At 37.5% G+C, this 24,377-nt stretch overlaps 1 protein-coding gene across 2 annotated transcripts in view; it reads left to right on the plus strand.

The window, feature by feature from the left end:
- Positions 1-433: 433 nt before the first annotated feature.
- LOC142338443 (DNA damage-regulated autophagy modulator protein 2-like) overlaps positions 434-24,377 on the plus strand; it is a 44,900-nt gene continuing 20,956 nt past the window's right edge. For both annotated transcript variants that reach the window (XM_075388207.1, XM_075388208.1), the window contains exon 1: positions 434-900. In XM_075388207.1, coding sequence (XP_075244322.1) covers positions 677-900 — 224 coding nt within the window. In that variant the 5' untranslated portion in view covers positions 434-676. The remainder of the gene's footprint in view (positions 901-24,377) is intronic.

The raw sequence follows: 24,377 nt of genomic DNA on the forward strand, positions 1-24,377 counted from the left end.
ATGTTGTTCAAATTGAGAAATACGCCTGCATTAAAACGGTGCTATTTATTCAGCAATTTGGTCCAAAAGATTTTAACTGCCGCCAATCAGAGCCAGTGTTTCTGAGATACATTAGATAGATATAATGTTTCAAGATATGTATGAATTTCTTTACACCCAATTCGGATGTGATCATTTTTGTGGTCATTTGTTTGAACTAATGCATCTCCGAAGTTGACCATTTGACATTTGCTGTATTTTCTCTCATAGTTGATATTGATAGATGTCACTATTATATAAAATTGAGTCAACAACGTTTACCTTAATATAAGTTTGTGTTGTGAAGGATTCTTGACTTATTAGCATTTGCGCAACGGTTTTCATACGATCAAACAAGTAACTAGCTTTCTACAAGGTTACAATTGTAAAAAGCCGCGAAACCTTGCTCAAGCTATCATTATTATTATTATTACATTATTATTAATCTAACATTTTGAAATGAACAAGATTATATTCACTTTGGCTTGAACAGTTTAAAATTTTTGTTAAAAAAATCGATTGAATTGCATTGTATCTCTTACAAAATCTTGGACCTTCGAATTTGACCAAATTGTAGCTAAGTTGTGTCTTTGGTTGTAGTAATAGTTAAAATATTGAATAGGAAATCTTTATTTGTGAAGAGAACAGCACTAGAGAAATGCCTACTCGTATTACCAAAGGCGTGGGTTGGTTGCCCTTTGCTAACTTCGTCTTGTTAGCTTGCACTCTTATTGTCTCCTATTCCATTTCTGAGTCACGTGACCTGGTGTCGACTCCTTTGCCCTTCATCAGTGACACTGGAACATTTCCACCCGCTAGTTGCTGGTTCAGCTTTCTGCTAAATGCGACAGCCTATAGCGTGGCATTCACTGGGCTAATAAGGTTAGACTTCTTTTAACTATAATTCTGAGCTCAAAGTTTAGGTACGTGAACGAATAGTGCATAGCAGACCCATATGGGTCTCGGATGGGAAGGGGGTCCAATTGACATTATATCACTTTCTGGCTAAGCGTTCATTTGAGCAGAAGTTGGGATATTGATGTTAGGATTCAACAAATATCTGTATATAGCATATGTCCTTTTTTGAGGTTTGTGGGGTCTCGTATTGATCGTCATTTCATGATCTGAGTATTTGCCTCACATTTCACCCACATTGAATGTGCACAATTTTTGAGTCATAACTGGAAAAGTACGCATACATCCACACAATCGAAATAAGAAAGCGCTTTATAATAATAATGATAATAAATTCAAACCAAACATGGTTTCCACCATCTTGGTTTTGCCCCACTTAGGGGAGGTTCAATTTTGATTAAAGTTTTCTAACGGAGCCCATCCAGAAGGATAGCAGTAGTATCTGAATTTAGATATTGCTTCCGCCTCAAAGAACTTTGTCATTTCTCTTTGGAATGTTTTGGGATTCATCGGAGGCGTATACCATGAAACATTGTAGGTGAATGAAAGCGCATTGTTATATTTAGCTACACGAACAAAAAATTTCTTCGCACCGCTTCTGTCTTAGCTCTGTAGCATAAATCAAGACTTGGACCTTGTATTGAAGTCGTGTGATTTTATCTCCCAAAAATCAAGTGGATTCAGAATTGTCTGTCTGACAAGTATTTTATTCAAAAGAAGGAGATCTGTGACGACCAGCTTGTACCCAATGGGCAAAAGACCTTGGTTAATCAGACTTAAGACATAGTCTGAATTGGAGAGATACCAATTTTGTCTTGTCTGGAAGACACAAATCGTAGTTCTACCTCCTAGCCCCGAGGAAACAACTTTGCGAATGGCGCTTCCTAAGCAGCGTCCCAAAAGTAGGAATCTTTTAAACTTAAATGAATTAAACTTTCGAGTCATCATTAGTTAACACAACCATTTTTGACGTTGAACCAGAACAGGTTGTGCACAGCAGCTTATTTGCTTTCCAAGTTTTTAAGCTCCATAAAAAGTTCATCTGTTCATCAGATTTTTAGCATTGTATTCATTGCGTGCATAGGGCGTGAACATTTATGTAAACACCTTCATAGTCCGACAAGAGAATTTTCAGGATCTAACAAATTTAACTTTTTGTGTAAAGTTGGTACACAAGATTCAACAAACAAGCGCATGTACAATCTTTTATCAGGTTGTTTTGCTAACCAAAAACTCGTTTCAAAAAAACTTTGTTGTACAAGCTTTTTTGTACAAGCATTTAAAGTATAATTCCGATGGAAGTTCTACTTTGTAGGTCTAATTAACTTTGAAAGAAAATATATTACTCTACTGAGCATAAATTTGAGGGGTCTTTCCGTCTGTATGTTTTTTTGAGTTGAATGTTCTGTTTGACATGCACACTGAAAAGCACTAAGAAATCACATATTTCTCTGAAATAAGGTGCCTCTTTTGATTCCTGTGGTTTTAACTTAGCGCAATATTGCAAAAATAAAACTGAACAACTCTCAAAAATCTAAATTTTTTACTTAGTTTCGAATATAACTTTTCATACCTTTTTTCATTTGGCTTGAGAGATTTGATTTTTTATAGCCGCAAAGCGTTAGCTTGGACTATTTTTGGCCTTCTCTTAGTTTTTACAATTCAAAGAATGGGCGCTGTCTTTTTACGACTCGAAGAGGAGTATTGGTGGAGCGTCTTTTTTGATCGGTAAGTTTGTTGGGAGTGTATTTGAAACAGAAAATGGAATGTGTTAAGACAGTGTTTAGGTCAAATTGATGTGGTTTTCTGTTCATGTTGCTTTTTTTGAGAGAGAGTGAGAAAAGTATGCGTATTTTCGCTAAGCGAGTGAAATATCGTTGATCACGTGTTGCATTTTCAACGCAATTTTTGTTTTGAATCCAATTTTTCAGGTGAAGTAGTTTTTCTGAAGCAAATAATACACTTATAGGCGTTTTACCAAAATTTGCGACTGAAGTCTAGCAAAAACTCTATTGTAAGAAATAAATAACAGTTGTTCTATTTTTTATGTTTTTTTTTCTGTTTGCATTTTTTTTGTTGTTTTTTATGTTTCTGTTGGGTGGGTGAATGCTCGAGTAGAAGAAATAATAGGTGTTTTTTTCTCAAAGGATGGCTGGGAAGTAGCATCTTATCAATTTGTCCTTCATTCGTTTTTCCTTTTCTCAATTTTCTCTGAAAACTATTTTTGTTTTTTCACCTTCAAATGGCTGTCGTTTGATGAATGAAGACTAGCCGTGCCAAGTTTTTTTGCGAATTATTGTTTGGTGTCGCAACTTGTGAACAAAGTTTTATCAGATACTTTATAATTTTTTGTCAGATACTTTTCCATTGTTTTTTTTCATGTTATTGTTTCAAAGTGATTAGTATAGTTAAATAGAAAGTTCAATTTGTTATATAGTGTGGTAATTTTTCTTCTAGTCGGTTCCGGATTTTTGTTCACACATTTGATGATTTTTGAAGAATTCAAAATCGATTTTATTTCTAGGCTTTTTTAATTATTCAACGAAAACTCTTTCAATTGCGCCAGGAATTGTCCTGTTATGTTTTTTTGTCGTTAAAATTTGTGTTACGACCATGTGACGTCACAATCACTTCAAATCTACATTTTGTGCATTCGTTCATTGCACTTAAATAACAATTAAAAATTTTGCACTTTGTGCAATCTCAACTGAACTGCGTGTGTGATGTCCATTTTCACTGTAAGTGGAGGGTTTGTGTTCAATTGTGTGATTAAGTTTTTGGTGGCACATGACTTTCACTTTGAAAAATGACTTCCTCACTCTGGAATTGAATTCTTTTAACTTTAATTCAAAGAGATAAAGTCAAGTGAGTGTGTGTGCTACTCTAATTGAAGGTTATTTGAGAGTAACTAATAGAAGCAGAAATAAGTTAATCAGCCTCTTAGTCAAAATATAACATCTTAGCACTTAATAAAAACAATTTTCTTTCTTGGGACTGTTTCTTGCTATCTTTTTGAGACCGCAGATCTACGGAGCTATTGTGGTTATTTTCAAGAATGTTCTACCAGCCATGTTGTTCAATTATTTAATCCGCAGTCGATAAAAAATAACATTGTTTTCGACATTTTTTGTTTAAATTTTTCTTAATTTTTGTTCAAAAGATTGATCCACATAGATTTATTTACTTTGTGAATGTGCAGTAAACAATTTGAATCTCTTGCTAAAAACTAAAAATTGTTTATTTTAGAATAGCTCGTCGCGTTTGCTTTCCAATAAATGTCTCTGATGAAGAACTCGGGTTGTAGTTTGAAGTCTAAAATTTCTTTAACTAGACTATATGGAAGTTATAATTTAACAATAAGCCAGAAATCACCTTATCAGTTGCGAAAACCTGTTCCTTTCGAAACATAATGTTATACAGGAGCAACATGAACTGCTTTCTACCGCAGATTAGTTTCTTTCGCGCGTAATTATTATAAATAATGTATGATAGGACAAACTATATTTACAATATATGGTTCTAATTTTTTTCTGTTTTTGCACCGCTTCTTTTGCATGCTCGAAAAACATTGTTTTACAAGTCCTGATAACAACTCAAAATTGAAAAAAATTCTAAAATCCCCGACGTGGCCAGCAGACTACTTGACCATTAAACACGGCAAAAAATTTCAGAAATTTAGAGAACTTAAAAAGTTTCAATTAAAATGTAGGTAAATTGATTAAAGCCTTAAAATAAATAGTTTCTTTTAAGAACCCGAGAATAAAATTTGGCAGCTAACAGGCATGGTTATTGACATTGAAGAGATAAAGAGATAAACAGAGGTAAAGCAGACAAAATACTGTAAAATTAGCTCAACTTTCTAGATATCGCTCAATTCTGGAATTTATTGTCTTCAGAGGCATTGTATTGGCATTCTAAAATCTACCATTAACCCATATGCAAGCTTTGTAGAAAATACGTTGTTTCCCTCAAAATCAGAAAACAAAACATTTTTTAAAGAAAATTTGTAAAAATTTTGCTGCATCCATTTAATTTTTTAAAAGTAGGTATTAAAATTGCATTTAGATTTTACGAAATTTATTTCTCTATAAGAGCTACATTATTTATTAATGACTTCGCAAAAAACTGTTTTGAGAAAAAATTTCCGGAAATTGAACAGAAACAAAAATTAAATGATATGTTTTTGGCTGAAAAACCTCTCAACTCCCTGACATCTTCAACATGTTTGGCACTTTCAAGACTACAAGTTGGGCTGAGGAATTTAGTTTAATTTAATGCCCAGCCAAGGTTTTAATATCTCTTTTTAAAAAAAGCGCATCAACACACCTTACAAAAATAAGCGCACTAATACAATCCAGATTCCTTGAATTGTAATGAAAACTGTGAAAGGTGAGAGTCACCAGCAAAGTTTTGTAAAAGTATATCTTGACAGTGGTCGTACTTTTGTCTAACTTTTGTCTGATATAGCAGACTTTGTTGAACCAGCTATTCCGGCGATTTAGGCGCTGTAATTGTTAAGTGGATGATTTTTTTGAAATAACTCCACGGAAACGCGTTTGATCCTCAACAAGATAGCGCTAGTAGTGGTTGTCTTTTTCCTGAAACAATGCTAAATTGATTTTTGAATGTCATGCTTGAATCTTTCGATTTTCAATATATCGGCAGCTTTCTGAAGTTTCCCAAAAGTTCATTTGCTCTTCATTAGGAATTTTTTCAGCTCTGTTGTCTCCCCATTCAATGAGTGTTGTTTTTCTTTCAAGTAGGCAGCTGTTTTCTTTCAAAAGTTTCTTGATTATTTAGAAATGCTGTCTCTAGGGTCAGGTTTTCATAGAAAACTACTATCGTCAGCAATTTCAGCCATATCGAAGTTACCATCTAATTTTGAAAAGTTGCAAACCTTTAAGCAAATCAGTCTTCCCAGAATTTTGCGCTGGGATCACTTTGGTTATTTGAATTTTTCTAAACTTCCGAACTGACTTTTACGGATTGTGTTCTTTTTTAGAAAAGACTCTATAGGAGCAACAATTGATTCTGAAAAACTAGAAGTTGCTGCTTTTTGAGCAAAGTTCTGGTGACATAGAGTTAAAAAATTGAGACAGATTCAGCAAAATAGCTGCTTTGCTAATAAATTGTTTTGTGTTTCTTTTTTTCTGCTAAGTAGAGGTCAGCATCTGTGAAAACCAAGCGGTTTTTTTCTGAAGTTCGTTTTGGATCAGATAAGCAAGTATTTTCCGCAGAAGGAGGTTTTCATATACATGAGGGCATCACAGATATTGGTCAGAAATTTGTTTTAAAAGTTTTGGGTCCTTTTTTGTGAACGAGAAATACATGTACATACTTGCGAGCAGTAAGGAAAATATTTGGGACACATTTGTTTAAAACAAATTGTAGTGATATTTTACTGCATTAAGATCCCAGTCATTATCATACCATTGTCATAGAGAATTGCTACTATCTAATCTATTAATCGTTTTTACGACAAAACGAAGACTAAATATGACAAAACTAAAATTAGATCTTGCAAAATTGCGCTGAATTTTGAAATCAAAGAGACTCATTTTTTTTGAAAGTGCCCGTTTCAGCAGAATTTTTAATTGAAGGCATTGCTAATGACTTTCTGTTTTCTGGTGGTTTTCTGATCGCATTCATCTTTATCAACGTCCGATATTCTGGTTATGTTTATTAATAGCCGCCCTCACCTTCTCAGCCGGCTATTATAGCGCTCCTATTTTTTTTTTACGACTCGAAGAGGAGTATTGGAGAAGTCCTCTTTTTTTAATCAATTTTTGGAGTGAATTTTGAAGCGGGAAATGAAACGCGTGAAAAAATTTGGAGTGATTTTGGTGCTGAACAAAAGTGAAGATTGGAGCGAAAAGAGAGTGGTTTTTGTTCACAACGCTGTTTTTGAGAGAGCGAGAAATTGATGTGTGAAAAAATTTTTTCTAAGCGAGCGAAATTTTTCTGTTCACGTGCGGCTTTTAAAAGCAGTTTTTGCAGTTTTTGATGGTTATGAGGTTTGATTATGATATTGTATTAGTTTTAGGTTTGTTTTGATAGGAATTAAAGGTTTCAAATAGTTATTTTAATTTTTAATGCTAATTTGGAGGTTTTTGATCAGTTTTGCTGATTTTTAGACGAAATTTAATGATTTTTTACCTGTTTTTTTTTGTTTTACTGCTTTAAGTGGGATTTGAATAGAAGCTTGTTACTTAAGGAATTATTAGATAACAATTGATTAAAATTTTGTTTGTTTAAATCATTTTTTTCAAAGAAAAATGACCGAAAAATTGAGAAATTTTAAACCATTTTTCTCATTTTTTGCAGTTTTTCTTTTTTTAAATCTTACACAAGTGTCTTACCCACCCTTTTAAAACTTGCCCATTGTTTTGCGAGTTTTTATTGCTCTAATTGCAAAGGAACCTTATTCGGCGTTATGTTTCCTTGTACTATTGAAAAAAACTAATTTAGTTTTTATAGTTTTTTTGTTGAATGTTTTTGAATGCCGTTTCTATTCCTTAATTTTTTATAGCATTTGTGGAGGTTTTGGGTTCATAATAGTTGTTTTAGTTGTTTAGTAATAATTATGGCAATTTTGGATATGAATCATTTTTTTTTGAGAAATATGACAAAAAATGGCGAAATATGGAACTATTTTAATTTTTTTCTTTGCAGTTTTTCGGTTTTTTTCTGTTTTTTGAGACAAGTTTCTTAGACTATTATGACTTGTCTATTGTTTTGCGAGCATCTGGATGCCCTATTGGCTGAAAAGATTTTTTCTTAGGATTTGTATGCTTTTGTAAAATTAAGAAATTTACTAACTTTTTTCAGTTTTTTAGTGCAAGTTGTTTTTAAGAGATTTTATTCATAATTTGGCCTCAAGTATTTTTAAAACATTCACTTAAGTGGTTTTAGTAAGTAATAGTTGTTTTGATGAAGTAGTTTTGGCAGAGATAGTTATTTCGGGATCTCAAGGTATGACAAAATTTGATGAGATTTTTTGTTTTTACTTTTGTTTTATGGTTTGGTTTTGAGAAAATCATAAATTAGTGGAGGCAAGTTTTTTCTGATGAGTGGTTGGATGGCGGTTAAATAGATTTTCCTTTCGAGTCGTTTCCGGAATTTTTCCGGCTATGTTTTTTTAGTACGTCGAATAAAAAAATGTTTCGCTTTACCTCATTTTGCCGCCTTTTCAACATTTTGCGTGAAATCTTTTTGACTTCTCTTGGCTAGCTTCTCTCTTCTCTCATTCTGCTAAAAGTGATTTTTTGAACATCAGTTGCTCAGCAAAGCAATTCAAAATGAACAGAGTCAGTATAAAAAATTGAAGTCAGAAATAGAAACGGGATAAACCCATAAAGCCCAATTTTAGGTGCCCGCTATTTGAACGTCGTTCCTATAAGTATTAGTTACCTCTCTCTAATGCTTATTGTTATTGATAGTAGCCCCTGTAGCCTCTCCCTAAGAAACAGAACTATGTTCAACTACGAAATGCCATCAAAATAAATCGGACTTAAAAAAATGTTTTTGTACAAAAATCTTTTTTTTTCAATATCTTCTGTTATTTCAATCCCAATCATGCTTATTGGAATCAACGGCGGCTATTTTCCGGCAATCTGCCGGGTATGTTTTTTAATATGAAGGAAAATTCTTAACAACCGCAAATTATTTTCAGAATCCATTAAAATTAATTTGTTAGGTTAAATTCGTGATCAACGTAGGTTAATTTTTATGATCAAAAGCGCGATTATGTTGTTCGTGCTAACTGTATAATCGGGGTTCTGTATTGCGAGGTAACTGCCCCCACTACTTTAAAAAGCTACTTCAAAATTATCGCTTATATGCGATTGAAAATACATGAAACTACACATAGAGAGGGTGTTTTGGATCGAAAATTCGTCCGATAATGTTTCACAGTTTTCGTAAAATTATATTTGCTTTTATGCAACTGAAACATATTTTTCCTAAAACTGGATAGAAGCGTTGTCAACCCTGACACACATCGGTTGACCCTGGGCAATATTGGTCAACTCAGGCCCCGACCATAACGTGCTGACAATGGCCATCTAGTCCCGGTCGGGGGAGTTGCCGATGTCGTCTTTCCTTTTCAATTCCTTGGGTTTTGTTGTTTCAAAATAAGATCCTTGTTTCAATTTCTTTATTCAATCATTTCTTTTGTTTCGCCACGTGCACCTTTGTTTAGCTTGTTTTCGATGATTATGATTCAAACGTGTCGAAGAAATCAAGTTTACAACAATTAGGCGGCAAAATGTACTTAAGAATTATCACATCGATAACATACTCGGGGCCTACCTAACCTGCCGGGGGTGTTTTTGGGAAAACATGTGCAAGTTTAACAGCTGGTCGGGTTAAGAAGCCTAAAGCAGTTTTTACTTCACATGACCTAGCTGTTTTGTCGGGGCCGGTGAATGTCCTTGTCACGCGTCCCAGGGGCCAAATTCCTCTTGGGGTCCATTCTTCCAAAACCCAAACGACGTCATTCACTTCCAACTTGGCATCAGGCTTTAACCACTTCTTCCTTGTGTTCAGGGTTGGAATGTACTCTTTTAGAAGTCTTTTCCAGATTGCTTCGAGTCGTTGTCGCACTTGGGTCCACGTCTTCGTCTGGATTGTGGGAGTCTCTTTGAAGACACACGCTGGGACATTGGGAAACGCTCTACCAATCAGAAAGTGGTTGGGTGTCAACGGGTCCTCGTCCTCGATGTCACTTCTAACGTGTGTTAAAGGTCTCGCATTGACAAGACTCTCTGTTTCGATAACAATGGTGGAGAAGACGTCCCATGTCAACTTCGCAGATCCCAGATTCAAGAGAAGAGCTCGTTTTACAATTTGAACGAGCCTTTCCCACACCCCGCCGAAATGGGGAGCAGAAGGAGGGTTTAGACGCCATTCGACGGAATCGTTCATTAGTTTCTGTCTAATGAACTCATGGTCAAGTTTGAGGGGTTGTCTTCGTATCTGTTTTCTGGCTCCAAGAAAGTTGCTACCATTGTCACTGAGAAAGAGTCGAGGTTGTCCGCGTCTGGCGATAAATCTTCGGATGGCCGTCATGCAAATGGTTGTCGTTAAGTCTTCTGTCACTTCCAAGTGCACAGCTCGTGTGACTAGACAATTGAAGAGGCAGATATAGGCTTTTTCTTCTTTGTCCCGCTGAATAACAGTAAAGGGGCCAATATAGTCGATTCCAACGTTTGTAAAAACTACAGGAGACTGGTCTTGTGGAAATCTGATGTCGGGTAGATCCGCCATGGGTGGTTGAAGTCCTTGGCCTTTGAATCGTCTGCAATCAAAGCACCTGTAGGTGATACTGCGAAGGGCGTCTCGAAGACCAAACACGTAAAAGTTTTGTTGTACATAGTTCTTCACATATTCAGTTCCAAAATGCATACAGATTTCGTGGCATTTGATTAGAAAGAGTCGAGTAATGAACTCTTTTGCGTTTAGAATAATTGGGTGTTTCGTGTTGTAACACAATGTACTCCTTTTGGTTCTGCCGCCAACACGCAAAATGTTGTCTTGGAGAAACGGGGAGAGCTGTAGAAGTTTGTCATTCGTTGGAAGAGATTTCTTCTGCTTCATCAAGCAGATTGAGGTACCGAAAGAGTTTTGTTGTGACGCTTTGAACAGATGACTTCTCGATTTCTCAATATCCGTACAGTTGAGAGCTCTTTTTTGCTTGCTTTTAATTATGTCCAGGAAACGAAAGACTTGTGCGGTTGCTTTGAGTAGCTTGGTCCACTTCGAAAATCTCTCGATGTCAATGACTGCGTTTACTGGTTGTTGTATTGTTGTTACGTTTGTGTTCTCCGCGCTGAGTATCTTGTTCCAGCTGTCTTTTGGTTCAAACAAAAACGAGGGTGGAGTTAGCCAAAGTTTTGGCAGCTCATCTGGATCAATACCGCGAGATACGTGATCGACTGGGTTATGCTTGCCACTGATGTGATACCAGCTATCAGATGATGAGTTTTCTTGAATTTCGCACACCCTGTTGGACACATAAACTTTAAGCTTGTCCGAGCTCTTAATCCACGCTAGGACTGCTGTGCTGTCACACCAAAAGACGGTTTCCTTGAACAAAATATTTTGGTGCGTTTTAACGAACCTAGCTAAGCGGGTTCCAAGAACTGCGGCCTGGAGCTCCATTTTAGGAATACTGAGCTGCTTGATTGGAGCAACCTTGGCTTTGCTTTTGAGAAACGAGCATGAAACGTCATTTTCTGAAGAAGTTCTGATGTAAGCTACAGCTCCATAAGCTAGTTGCGAGGCGTCGCTGAATATGTGGAGTTCATGTAGTTCATTTGCTGATGATTTGGGATTTATGCAGCGAGGAAGTTCAATAGGTGGTGCAGATTGATATTTGTCAATCCATTTTTGGATCAGAATCCGTTTTTCGAGCGGCAAAGGTTCATCCCACGCTAGTCCTTCTTTCCATACATCCTGTAGAATAATCTTTAGTGTAATTACTAGTGGGGCTATAATGCCTAATGGATCAAAAAGACAGGCGATTAGCGACAGAAGTTTCCTGATTGAATAGCTGTTACCGTTGTTGTCAAACTTTGATGGTTTTTTGTGAAATAATCTGTCAACTGACTTATTCCAGTGAACTCCAAGCACTCGATGACAATTTTCGTCGTTTTCTTTGCTGTCGTCAAGATCTTGTATAGCGGATCTTTCGTTTGAGACAAATTTTGTCAAATTGAACCCGCCTTTCGAAAGCGTTTTCTTAAGCAGAGCTGTCTTATCTTTAGCGTTTTGAATTGTATCGAACGAGTGTACAAAATCGTCCATATAAAAACTGTTGTAGACTAAATCTTTAACGGCCTGGTTTGGTGAGAAATCGCTAGCAGTTTTTTGAAGAACAAAAATTGCTGTTGTTGGCGAGCATCGAGCGCCGAAGATTAGGCGGGTGTACTGGAATTGTTTTATACTTCGCTCAGTTGGCCACAGAAATCTCATGGAGGGTTGATCTGTTTCTATAATGCCGACCTGCATAAACATGGCTTCAATATCAGCCGTGATAGCAACAGGTTTTTCTCTAAATCGAAGTAAGAGCCCGACAAGATTGTTTAGTAGGTCGGGTCCTGTGAGAAGATTGCTATTCAGTGAATTTCCTTTGAATGTTGATGCAGCGTTTGAGACACGGCGCACCTTTCCCGGTTTATTGGGGTTGGTAACAGGATGGTGTGGTAGGTACCAGACGCGATCGGGTGTAGTGTCACTGAAAGTCACTGATTTGACATATCCTTTTTCAAGGTCAGTGTCGAGTGTTTTCTGATACATATCTTTCAAGGCTTTGTCTTTCTTGAGTTTTTTGTCAATGCTTTGGACCTGAGCTTTTGCTACGGGGTAATTGTTCTCAAGGGTAACTTTTTCTCTCCAGAGGAGACCGATTTCATATCTTTCTCCTGTATGTCTTACTGTGTTGTTAAGTATTTCTACTGCCCTTTGGTCGTTCTTGGAGAGGGAAATTTCGTCTTCATTTTCCGTTCCAGATGTGTCAATTTTCCAGAAACTGGTCACGGATTCGGCTAAAGGGTCTTCATCATCTTCTGTTGAAAAAGTCATTTCCCTATCAAAAGCCTCAAAACTATCTGACAGAAAGTTTGTTTTTTCGGGTTTGTCATTGTCAAGTTTAATGGGGCCTGTTATGGTCCACCCAAGTAGACTGCGAATGGCAAATGGAGTGTTTTTAGGACCCTGCAAGAACTCTCGCTCAAGGATGTACTGTGTTGCATCAATTCCAAGCAGGACTTGGATTTTGTTGTTTTCCAGTTGCGGGAAGTTGATGTGTTGTAAATGTGGGTACTTGCTGCATACCTCATTTAACTGTGTCACGGGCGCGTCATCGAAGTGCCAATTTTTAATTGAGTAAACGTAGTTTAGACGGAACAATGGTTGTTGGCTCCGAAAAAGCCCGATGTCAAGCTGTACTAGCTTTGCTTCCATAGAAGAGTCGCCAAAAGCTGTTGAGACGTTCAGAGTCGTTTCCGAGCTTGTTTGTGGTGCATTCAATTTGATAACCATTGGATCGAAAGCATAAGAGATTGTGCTGCAGCTGTCCAATAGCGCGTAGCACTCGAAGTGCTCATTGCGTCCAAATAATTTGATGGGTATCATTGGCAATTGATTTCGAATTCTCCTCGGGAAGACAGGTGTATAACTTGGCGGTTTTGTTCCGCTATTTATATCTTCGAACGATTCACAAAGGGGCAATTCGTGTTGTGTGATGTTTGTTTTCTGATTAGGGCTATAGTTTTTATCGTGTAGCATTGAATGATGCTTGCGTGAGCAGTGTCTACATAATACTTTTGATGGGCAATTTTTGGCATTGTGATTGGGACTTAGACAGTTGTAGCAGAGCAGATTTTTCTTCACTTCCGAATTTCGCTCAGATGGTGACATCTGCAAAAATTTAGAACATTTTCCAATGTAGTGGTCGCCTTGATCTACTGGGCATTTCTTGCTCTTAGTTTGCTGAGTGTTGGAAGAATTTCTTTCGGAAATTTGGTTGTTGTTCGAGGTAGTACTTCCGCTGTTGTTGTTCGGGGTAGTACTTCCGCTGTTGTTCATAAACTGTGATGTTCCTCCAATATTGTCTCGTCGCACGTTATGGTGACTGTAATTGTTGACTGGCTCGCTTCCTTTTCTGAAACTACCGTTCGTGTTCGAGTTTCTGTTGCCGTATCTTTTGTTGTCGTTTATGTTTTGATTAAAGAACTTGGATTGATGGTTGTTATTTCCATTGTGGTGGTTGTTTTTGTCTCGCCAATTAAAATTTGTTTGTTTTTCCGTTATCATTCGGTTGATTTTGGAAAGATACGGACTCCTGTAGCTGTTCACAAGCTCTAGCTTGTCTATCCATCCAATTTGAGAGGTCTTCTATTCCTGGGAAGGTACTATTGATATCTACAATGTGTTCGCTCCACTTCATTTTCAAAGACCATGGTAAGTTATCTCGTGCTATCCGAACTAAGTATGTTGACTTCAAATCGGCATAGAATCCATGGGCGTTGAATGTTTGAACCAGTTTGCGTAGAAAGGACGCATAGCTGATCAAAGACGCGTGATCGCTTGCTTGTGGTCGTTGCCATAGCTCTAGTTCTTTGGTTAAGGCTGATACGACGTGCTGCGGGTTTCCAAAGCGGCGTTCCAGTTCCGACAACGCTTCGTGATAAAATCCTGGGTTGCACAAGTATCCAGATACGGCCTCTTTTGCTGAACCAATGACTAGGGACTGCAGGTAGCTCATTCTTTCAGTGTCCGAGATGTCGCGATTATTGTGGATTATTGATGAAAACATACTAGACCACTCATTCCATTTCAGAGGATCTCCGTCAAACTTATTTACGCGAATGTCTGGGAGCTTGACCGAGCGGTGGTTATTTCGAAAGAAGGGCTGGTGTTGATTGTGGTTATGGTAGTTCTGATATTCTCCTGGATACGCGTAGTAACCATTGAGGGCTGGTTGGGTTGTAGCGTAGTTACCTTGTTGTTCTGCGGGGTTTTCGGGATTTCTTCCTGCGTCAGTTTCGTTATAAAAGTGTTCACGACCGAGCGTTGTGTTTTGGAAGTTATTGGTGAGAACATTTTGTTGATGTGCCACGGCTCCAGGGGCAACATATTTGATGTGGTTCGTATCGAAGCTTTTTTTTGTTTCAGCTGGCACACTAAAAATTTCCGTGGCAGATGTTGATCCGTTAGCTTGCGCAATGTAAGTCCGATCTCTTTTCTGATAGCTGTTCTTGCTTAGTGGAGAAGTGTTTGTTGGATTCATGTTGCCTGTTTCTTCGCTCCCAATGAAATACGGGCGATTGGTTGTTAAAGGGGGGGCCGGCATTTCATTGTTGGATTCGACTTGATTTGTCCTAATAGGGTTGGTGTTTGAGAACGCATGATGGCTGTTGGTGTTAATGTTCACTATTTCATTCTCAGAATTCCTTATGGTGTTTTGTTGATTCAGCAGTAGGCTGTTTGCATCGCGAACGCAGTTTTTTGTTAGTTGAAGACTAGGGCTATTATTTAGAGGACCTGAGGCTTCGTTTGTTGTTTTTGGCATAGCGCTACTTGTAGGTGAATGATCCAGGGATATGATCATAGTTGGTCTATTGTCAACATTTTTGTCCAACTGTCTGTTAGGGTCCTCTTGTCTCAATGGAGAATGATTTTTCTGTTGTTGATCAGCACGGAAAATTGACTGATAGTATGAGGGCTCAAAATTGGCCTCGTTAGCTTTCCTATAGGCGTCGAAAGGATGATATTGGCTTGTCGGTGTAGTTATCTGGTGGCTAGAGACTAAAGACTTTTGATTTTCTTTTGAGATATCATAATCGCCTGATCCTTGAAGCTGAAAAGCATCAGAAACTCCGGGTTGATCTAGTTGTGACGTTTTGTCTGGTTCGGTTGGGTTTTGATCCTTGTTCTGCTTTTCCTCATTGCGTGATACAACTCTTTGAATGTTTCTATTTCTTAGCTCGTAAAGTACGCTGTTGGTCGAGTTGACAAAGTTATTTAGCTGGTCTTCGATTTTTTCTTGGTTCTGGGCTGCATCAAAAGTGTGCCCAAGCGGAGCTCTTGTGTTGTGCTGATTATACTTATTTCTATTCTCCTTTCTACCTTCAGCTTTGGAAGCAGTTGATAGGTGGCTGTGTATTGATGAGCGACTGCTTGCTCTCGACCGAAGCTGTCTCTTCGTGATCTCGTGCTGTTTGACGGTTTGCATAATTTCAATTTTCATCGACGTGAGTTCTTCCGCTTCTTCGAGAGGTTCTAACACTTGAGTGCTTTCAGATTGCGTCATGACGTCAATGAGTACTTCAGCTTGTTCCATCAGCTTTTTGAACTCTTGATATGTTTGTAAGATTATTTCAGGCTCCAGATCATCTGAAATTTGTTTTTTGATCTCTCGAAATAGTAGCTGCGTTGTCTTTAATCGTTGTTTAAAAAGCTCCCAGGGGCGCACCCAGAAGCGCCAAATGACAATGGCCATCTAGTCCCGGTCGGGGGAGTTGCCGATGTCGTCTTTCCTTTTCAATTCCTTGGGTTTTGTTGTTTCAAAATAAGATCCTTGTTTCAATTTCTTTATTCAATCATTTCTTTTGTTTCGCCACGTGCACCTTTGTTTAGCTTGTTTTCGATGATTATGATTCAAACGTGTCGAAGAAATCAAGTTTACAACAATTAGGCGGCAAAATGTACTTAAGAATTATCACATCGATAACACGTGCGACGCGATGTCTGTTCACACTCGATATCGGTCGACCACGATTTTTTCATAAATCGAGTTCTCAACTAGGGTTGCGATGCTCATCCGTGTATTGTCGGTACCGATCTAAATAGCCTTTAATCAGATTGACCTCGATTCCATCTTATTCATTTGATTGCCGCTTTCAATGCCTGACACGCTGCTTAGAAGCGTGAAATTTATAGTTACACAAAGATATGTTCAGAAAGGAGATGAAAACAGTAGTATGCTGACCAGCATACTACTGTTTTCATCTGTTTTCTGCCCGGACCATAGTAACATTAAAAATCAGCGCTGAATCATAGTATTTCCCAGACTGTTTTTTACTATGGCCATATTATGATCATGTCATTTTTTACACTGCTCAGACAAAAAATCAGTCTAAAATTTATCCTTTTCTGAAAAAACTATGAACAGTGTAAATACCACTTCTTTGGTTTTCATGGTCAAAACATTTTCCAATCCTTCGAATTAGCTGTTCAGAACAAAAAATTCTAAAAACAGACTGTTCATGGAAAAAACGCCTAGAAGCGCTCTGTTGAAAAAAATGATATAACAATGAACTGAGTATTAATTATCATAAAGGAACTTCTCAGACGTATTTCATCGCATTATAAACATGGTACAATGAATTCTAGTTATTAATCAGGAAGAGTGATTATATATTAAAATATACATCTAAATATCTGTCATATAACTCGGGGGAAGGGAGGGGGGGGGGGGGGGGGTGGTCCAAGGCTCCGATCAGGGTTCTTGGACTCCGAGTACTACGTACTAATGTGCGAACGCACATTGCCGAGCCTCCTTGTTCATATTGATTGAATTGATGCTGGTTTAGCCACTCTTTCTTGCACTCAAGAGTGGTAGCTGCAATATAATCATGTCGACTGGCAGAATAAAAACGTCTTTAAATTTTTTCGAAAACTCAAGTAGCTTTCTGATGCTGTCACGAAGTCGGGTAAGCTATTCCACAAACTAGCTCCTTGATAGCTCCTTGATAGGCGCTTCATATATGATGACTATTCAAATATGATGCATTCCCGTTAATAGATTAGGTCATTAGGAAATCGAAACGAACTGAAGCGGCTCTACAGATTGCTTTATGGATATGATTTAGAATAATCAACTAATGGTGCTGTTTTACTCATACAGAACTTTTAATTCTGTTTGAAAATAAGCGAATCATAAAATAGTTATTGGTACGAAAGTTGAAAAAATTCACAATCCCGGACCTTAGTCCCATAGCATATCAGTCCTGAAACATTGTATTCCATTTGTATATCGTCGGCCCAGAACTTTCGGAGCTAAAACCAAGATATTCATGCAAAATTCCATTACAATCTGAAATAAAAACCATAAAAAAATCTGCAATTTGGGTCCAAATTTGTAAGGTTCCAGGCACTCAGCGTGTATTTACTGGTTTTGGCGGTTTTTTGGTAATCTTAATACGTTTCTTCCAACGTTTTAAGATTGTAAGTCATCATCATGCTCAAAAGGTACATCGCCCAAAATTTCAAATTTTTGGGAGATTTTCACAATTTATCATGATTTTGCTATGAACATCATGGAATCAAAAGCCAATAATGCTCAGTCTATTTTCAGAAAAAAAGTATCTATGCGAATAGACTGCACATAATGAGGTAGCAATATACTCTTAGGATACACTGATACAGTACCGGGCCGACGATATACAACTGGAGTACAATGTTTCAGCACTGATTTACTATGGCACTAAGGTCCGGGTAAACATACCTAACTATAAAATCCAAGGTTGCATGAAAAAGTCTAGTCTGTGGTCGGGAAACAGTCTGAGCAGAGAAAATTCAGTCATAAACGTTATCATAATAATGTTTTGGAACGCCTCATAAACCTGCAAAACAAATAATTAAAAAGCTCGTTCTCAGATGTGGATAGTATTTAAAACTAAAAATAAAATTATTCTCAGTCACCTTAAGTTTTAAGAGTACTGAAAAGACCATCCAGAAGCTGTAAAAGGTAACGAATGTCTGTCTCTTTTCCAAGGGGGAAGAAAATTTTTGTTTTTCATTTCAATTGAACTTCACAGCGTAGTATGGAAGAGGGCGAGAAGTCACACTTAAAATCTCAGTTTGATAGCCGAAAAAAACTTGAACTTACCTAAAACGTTCAGGTTACGAAGCTTTACGAACCTTAAGTAATTTCAACTTAGAAAAATACAGCTGACAAATTATGGGGCAGCACCTGAAATTTTACCTTAACTTACTTTAATGAATAACTGGTTCTTACCTTTTAAATTGTAATGTAAACATGTCAAAATACGTTCGGGTGAAGTTGAGGTGTAAGAGTTTTGAGGGGAATTTGCTGAAAATTCCCCCGATTACCCCCTAATCTTTCATCTTTTTGGGTAAAAATACGACACGGGTAAAAGTGAATTTGGTGGGTTTCATTTTGAACTAATGGTATGGTGTACTTTTTAGTTACCTACAAACTAGAGAGTACATAGGAGTGGATGCATCATGCACTAGATGCTTCAACTTCCTCTCTCTCCTGCTGATTCTATGTGGAAGTGTGTCTCTCTCCATGGTCGCCTCTTTCCAGGAGACCAACAACACTCATGTCCACACCACATCAGCCACTGTGGCCTTCTCATGCGCAACAGCATACGCATTCCTACAGGTACCCATAACCCCCGGTCTTAAGGTTTCACCCCTAACCACCTCTGATTTCGATTGATAAGGGTTGAGGGCTTAATGCACTCGTAAATAATAATGGGGAAAAGGGAAAGTGTAACATTTTGAAAATACACCATGTCAGTGCATTCTTTTTCCACTCTTCTTACACTCATTGCACGAAAAACAAGAGTGGTTTGACTAGAGAAATTTGTTTAACCCAATCACTATTTCTGAGAGGTAAAATATTAATACAGTTCCATGATGTATACCAAGTTATTAATTCTATAAGACACACAAAACCAAATTCTGGAGGTATGATGAGATTCCACCCTCGATTCACCCTTAAAAACTATATAGGAATTTGAGGGTGTCTGGACATAAAACTGGGACCTTGACTCGGGAATGTTTCGATGTGAAGGCCGTTTACACTCTTAACTGTGAGGAAAAGATTTCACGTAACATATAATGAACGTGGTTCCTAAGAGCATTAAGGTACCGTGGAATAATGGTAGGAGAGGAGACAAGCACACAGAAGATCGATGCTAAATTCAACGCAAAATTACGTAAATTCAACGCTTAGAAACGCAAGTTATATAAGTTCTAAGTTTAAAAATGCAAATTTATTTAAGATCTCCGCTTAGAAACGCACAGTTCAACGCATTAGCTGCAAAAGTATGTGGAAAAATTTTGGGTTACCGCTTATCTTACAAAATTTTGTCAAAATTTAGCTTCTTGTCGTAACTCCATTTTCAATAGATTCGTTCATTACATTAGCACTGTAATTTTGCTAAGCGCCCTTATACTAGTTTGTTGGTATGCCTAAAAATTTAGGCAGAGATCAGGCGTTATGTTATTGCAGCCTTTAATCACAAAAATACGACAATGAGCTTAGTCAAACGAAGTGAAAATAATTGAAGACAGACCGATTTTTAGTAAATATATGCAATGCTAGATCAATACGATAATCCTCCAATAGATTTTGCAAAAATTTTTAGAGCTCTGATAGATTTGACTTGTTAAATGTGATATTTCTTACTCGAAAGTTCTCATCATTTTCCGATTAAATTTTTGTCAATTTTTTTCCAAATTTGAACTCAAGAACGTTAAATTGCAGTACACGTTTTGTCCGACTGATGGCATTGTTTATACCTGTTTATGATACAGTATTTGGTGCTTCATAAGTAACACTTCTTGCCAGCGGCAAAAAGAAACTATTATACACGAGAACGTTTGGTTAATAATATATGTTGAACACGGACTGAAGAAAACACCAAAATCGGATATCTTTGGCATATCACAACCCAAAATTATCTATTTTTGCAGCATTTGCCACAACTGCTCCTTGTTGCCGAATTGTGAGGTACTGATAAAATTGGACAGAAGTTCTTTATAGAATACAGATACTGATAAAATTAATGCTTCTTTTGCGTTACGTCAACAAATTTTGCAATGTCGCAAAAAGCTATTATTGAATTATTTGAATTCTTCAACTAAGTGTAGAGTCGTGTTGCTAATGAAAATGCGTGTAAGTAAAGAGAATAGTGAGGTTATTTCGAGAAATTGAGTGGTTACTAATTCTTGTGGTTAATGTACCCTTTTATTAATAGATTTGGTAGAGTATATGTTTTTCGGTTCGGTTGTGTAAAATTTTTTGACTTTGTAAGTTTTAGTAAAAAATTCTCGAATCTTTATAGTGAACAGGAATGCTTTGTCTTTTTTGTATTTATATTGAACAAACGTGTAATGCTAGAACATGGTGTTCAATGTGGGTACAGAATCATTGTTTATAGGAGAAGTAGAGCGCTGAAAAACAACCAAAACCTGTAAAGAAGCACTGTTTAAAACCCCGGGAATTTAAAAAACCGTTCAGCCTCAGTTGGATGACATCTTCGGGCGTAAGATTGATGGAATGACTTTGCACGACGCTATACATAGTCCGTCGTCTTCTAACAGAACGAACAGTTTTTGAGCTTTTTTGTTACTTCGTTAAGATGCTACGAAATTATCAAAGCCGTATGAAAAAAAAAACAGATTATCTGTGGTTTCCTTTAATAAACAGGCGTTGTGATTATCCACGTATTGATTGGCCTGTCTCAAAATGGAAACACAAAAATCCAAATCAAATTGAATTGTACTAACTCTCAAACCTAAGTCGTTAACTTTTTTCTTGAAGAAAGCGTGCTATGGCAAACTCAATAATTGGAGCCAAAAAGAATGAGAAAGTTGCTATTGCGGCCGCATAAGCGTCGATTTCCAACTGAGTCATCATTCGTGCCGTTTCCGTGATCTCGCTTTTACTACTAGAGATTAGGCAGCTTGTTTGCTGTAGGACTCAGTTTTTCCATCGTGTCTTGCTTTGGTTGCGTGTTTGTTGATGTAGCATCGTTCGTTCCGCGGCGCTCGCCAGGCCAGAATTTGCCATTGTTGCGTCTCCCGCTTGCGTCTCTGGTCCTGTTGTTAATCGCATGTTTTTTGTAGACCTAACATGCACCAGTGTCTCATTTTCTGATTCCTCAGTTTAAATTACAGTGGTTATGAGAGTCCAGTCGTCTGAGAATCAGTCGTTCATTGCGTTAAATTTGCATTGATTCCTGAGCCTTTTCCCCGTTTTTCTATCTCCCCTGTTGTGAGTTTTTGATTATTGGTCATCGTTCCAGTAAACTGTTCTATCACGTTGGTAAATTTTCCAAACTACCTGACGCAATTAATAAATTTGAGAAATGATGTGCAAACGATACGGGAAATTTGATGACGCTATCCAGAATTCCAAAACTCGTCGTGTGCTAATACTTCTCCAAACATTTCAACAGATCGTAGGAATTAGTTTATTTTAGCAAAAATTAGAAAAAGGAAATAGAAAAAGATAAAAAAAAAAGCAGCGTCTTGAATAGCTGAAAAAGAGTGTGAAGTGGAGATGGCAGAGAGTGAAGTTAAAATGGCTGAGAAGGCAAGAGTCAGAAATTTTACAGAAGACTTCAAAGAGACTTCCAGGAAACACGGGAGCAAATGCAAAGATTTGCATTGAAGCTAAATAAAAAGAAATTGATTTACTGGATGATGAATTTTTGCTCATTGAGACCACTTAGGATTGCTCGTCAAAAAATTTAATTTTTTTTTGTTCGAAGACTTCAGATCGCGTTACGGAATGGTTAATTCAGATGGTCGCCAGAAAAGAGTCATCTTGAGATGTAATCCAAAATAATGCATTTCTCTTATTAATAATGCAATTTTACGAAAGCGAAAGCAAAGATCGACAATTCTGTTGTTCAACCACAGGGCAATTCTGATTGAAAGCCAACTTTGTGAGAACTTACGGTCAGAAGTAGGTGATCAGGAATGAATTCAAACATCTGATTAAATTCTCCTGGCGCTCGATTCTGCTGAAAACGTAGATCTTTTCCAGCAAAATAATTTACGCAATAAACATGAGCACATTAATCCCTCGTCGGAAACAGAAAAAAAATTGAATCAATGCCGGCAAAAAAACAATGTGTACCCTAACACGCTACTGAACATCATGAGTTTGCACACTTCAACTCCATCTCATGGTCTTAAGGCACCAGCATACATCCCATAGCCGAATCTTGATCATACGTTCTCAGTTGACGCTCATTTCGACAACTTGTCGGAACAGTTAGAAACAATTTTACCTGGAGCTGCGATATTCCTGCACCAGCATGAAGATAAGCAAGTGCCACAAATGCCACACACTCAATAAAAAACTAATCTGAACTCCTGAACGATCGCTGATGTTCCATAGAAGGCAAACTCAATTGTTTTCCCAATCGGTTCACAGAACACCATATTAATAGTCGCATGAAGAAACCCCCTTTAAGGGGGAAAATGAGGATAACCGTTACAAAAAGGCTACAAAAGCAAATATTTCCTCAAAAGTTTTTGCTTCTAACGCAAATTCAAAACCACATAACTCAATTATAACGTCTCACAATGCAAAGCACGATAATTTGAACTGCATTTTGCAAATGTTGACATTCGATTTGGTGGTTCTGTGCCAAAGAAAACCAACTCTATTATTCGTGCTTGGGCAGCAGGAATCAATTCCCTAAGAGTCCAAATAAGCGTGAATGAAGGTACGAGGGCTGTGGAAGCACTCTTACAAAATTACGCCTTGGGCTAGAACAAGTCTTTCCTTTAAAAAGCGGAATTAAAATTAACGACGCTATGCTTACTAAAACAAAGTCTACAAAAACGTCATCAACAAACTAGTTGTCGCAAGTGGCATATGTTTCATTGTGATATCTGCCTATGTGGTCCTCATTCCCATATTATCGATAGACAACACCCATGCAAGTTTCTGCCGCACTCTTCTGCACCTCTACAAGTAACAGTACAAATCTAGTACATTCTAGTCTTCTAAACATTTAGCCTCACTTGAGTGTACTAACTAATGTTACGTCTACGGCAATTCAAGGGGAGATGAAACATGGCTAAGACACTTACTTTTCATCCGCCCGACTGCATTTATTCAAATCGACTCCAAATCCGCACCCGATGCCGTTCGATAACAATTGTGACGAGGATTAAATGGACCGTTGCCATCTTCATCAGGTCTGATTTTCTCTTGTATCAATGCCGTAGCCAAACAAATTTCTTAGTTAGCAACACAAATCGAGTCTTTGTATGACATGGAGTCATAACGGGCTGTGAAAAAGCCAGATCCTCGTTCTTCCTTTGACAGTCAGGCAGCCGAAACCCCGATGAAGTCGGGGTACACAATGAAGGCCGGTTCACACAAGCATGTTTTGCCTGTAGACGATGTAGAACATTCCAAAAACTTCTTTTTGTCAAAGGTATTCCATTTCCTTAGAAAAAAAAAGATAAATTAAAGGTCCCAATTCAGTCTAAATTCCTGTAAGGAGTTGCCTTGACGTCGGATCAGACAGTTTTGCGTTCCTGCTGCCTTGAATATCTCTGAATGGCTGTTGAGGTTTTATGAATGAGCGCGCGGCGAAAGAATGGTTAATTAGCGCCTAAATACGTTCGCTCTAATGCGGGATTAATTATCCGTTCATTTGTAACGGCTCTCGTAATACTACACAACTAGGGTTGCGATGCTCATCCGTGTATTGTTGGTACCGATCTAAATAGCCTTTAATCAGATTGACCTCGATTCCATCTTGTTCATTTGATTGCCGCTTTCAATGACTGACACGCTGCTTAGAAGCGTGAAATTTATAGTTACACAAAGATATGTTCAGAAAAGAGATGAAAACAGTAGTATGCTGACCAGCATACTACTGTTTTCATCTGTTTTCTGCCCGGACCATAGTAACATTAAAAATCAGCGCTGAATCTTAGTATTTCCCAGACTGTTTTTTACTATGGCCATATTATGATCATGTCATTTTTTACATTGCTCAGACAAAAAATCAGTCTAAAATTTATCCTTTTCTGAAAAAACTATGAACAGTGTAAATACCACTTCTGTGGTTTTCATGGTCAAAACATTTTCCAATCCTTCGAATTAGCTGTTCAGAACAAAAATTTCTAAAAACAGACTGTTCATGGAAAAA

This window comes from Convolutriloba macropyga, chromosome 4 (assembly GCF_964194025.1).
Source record: "Convolutriloba macropyga chromosome 4, txConMacr16.3, whole genome shotgun sequence".
Classification (NCBI taxonomy): Eukaryota; Metazoa; Xenacoelomorpha; order Acoela; family Convolutidae; genus Convolutriloba; species Convolutriloba macropyga.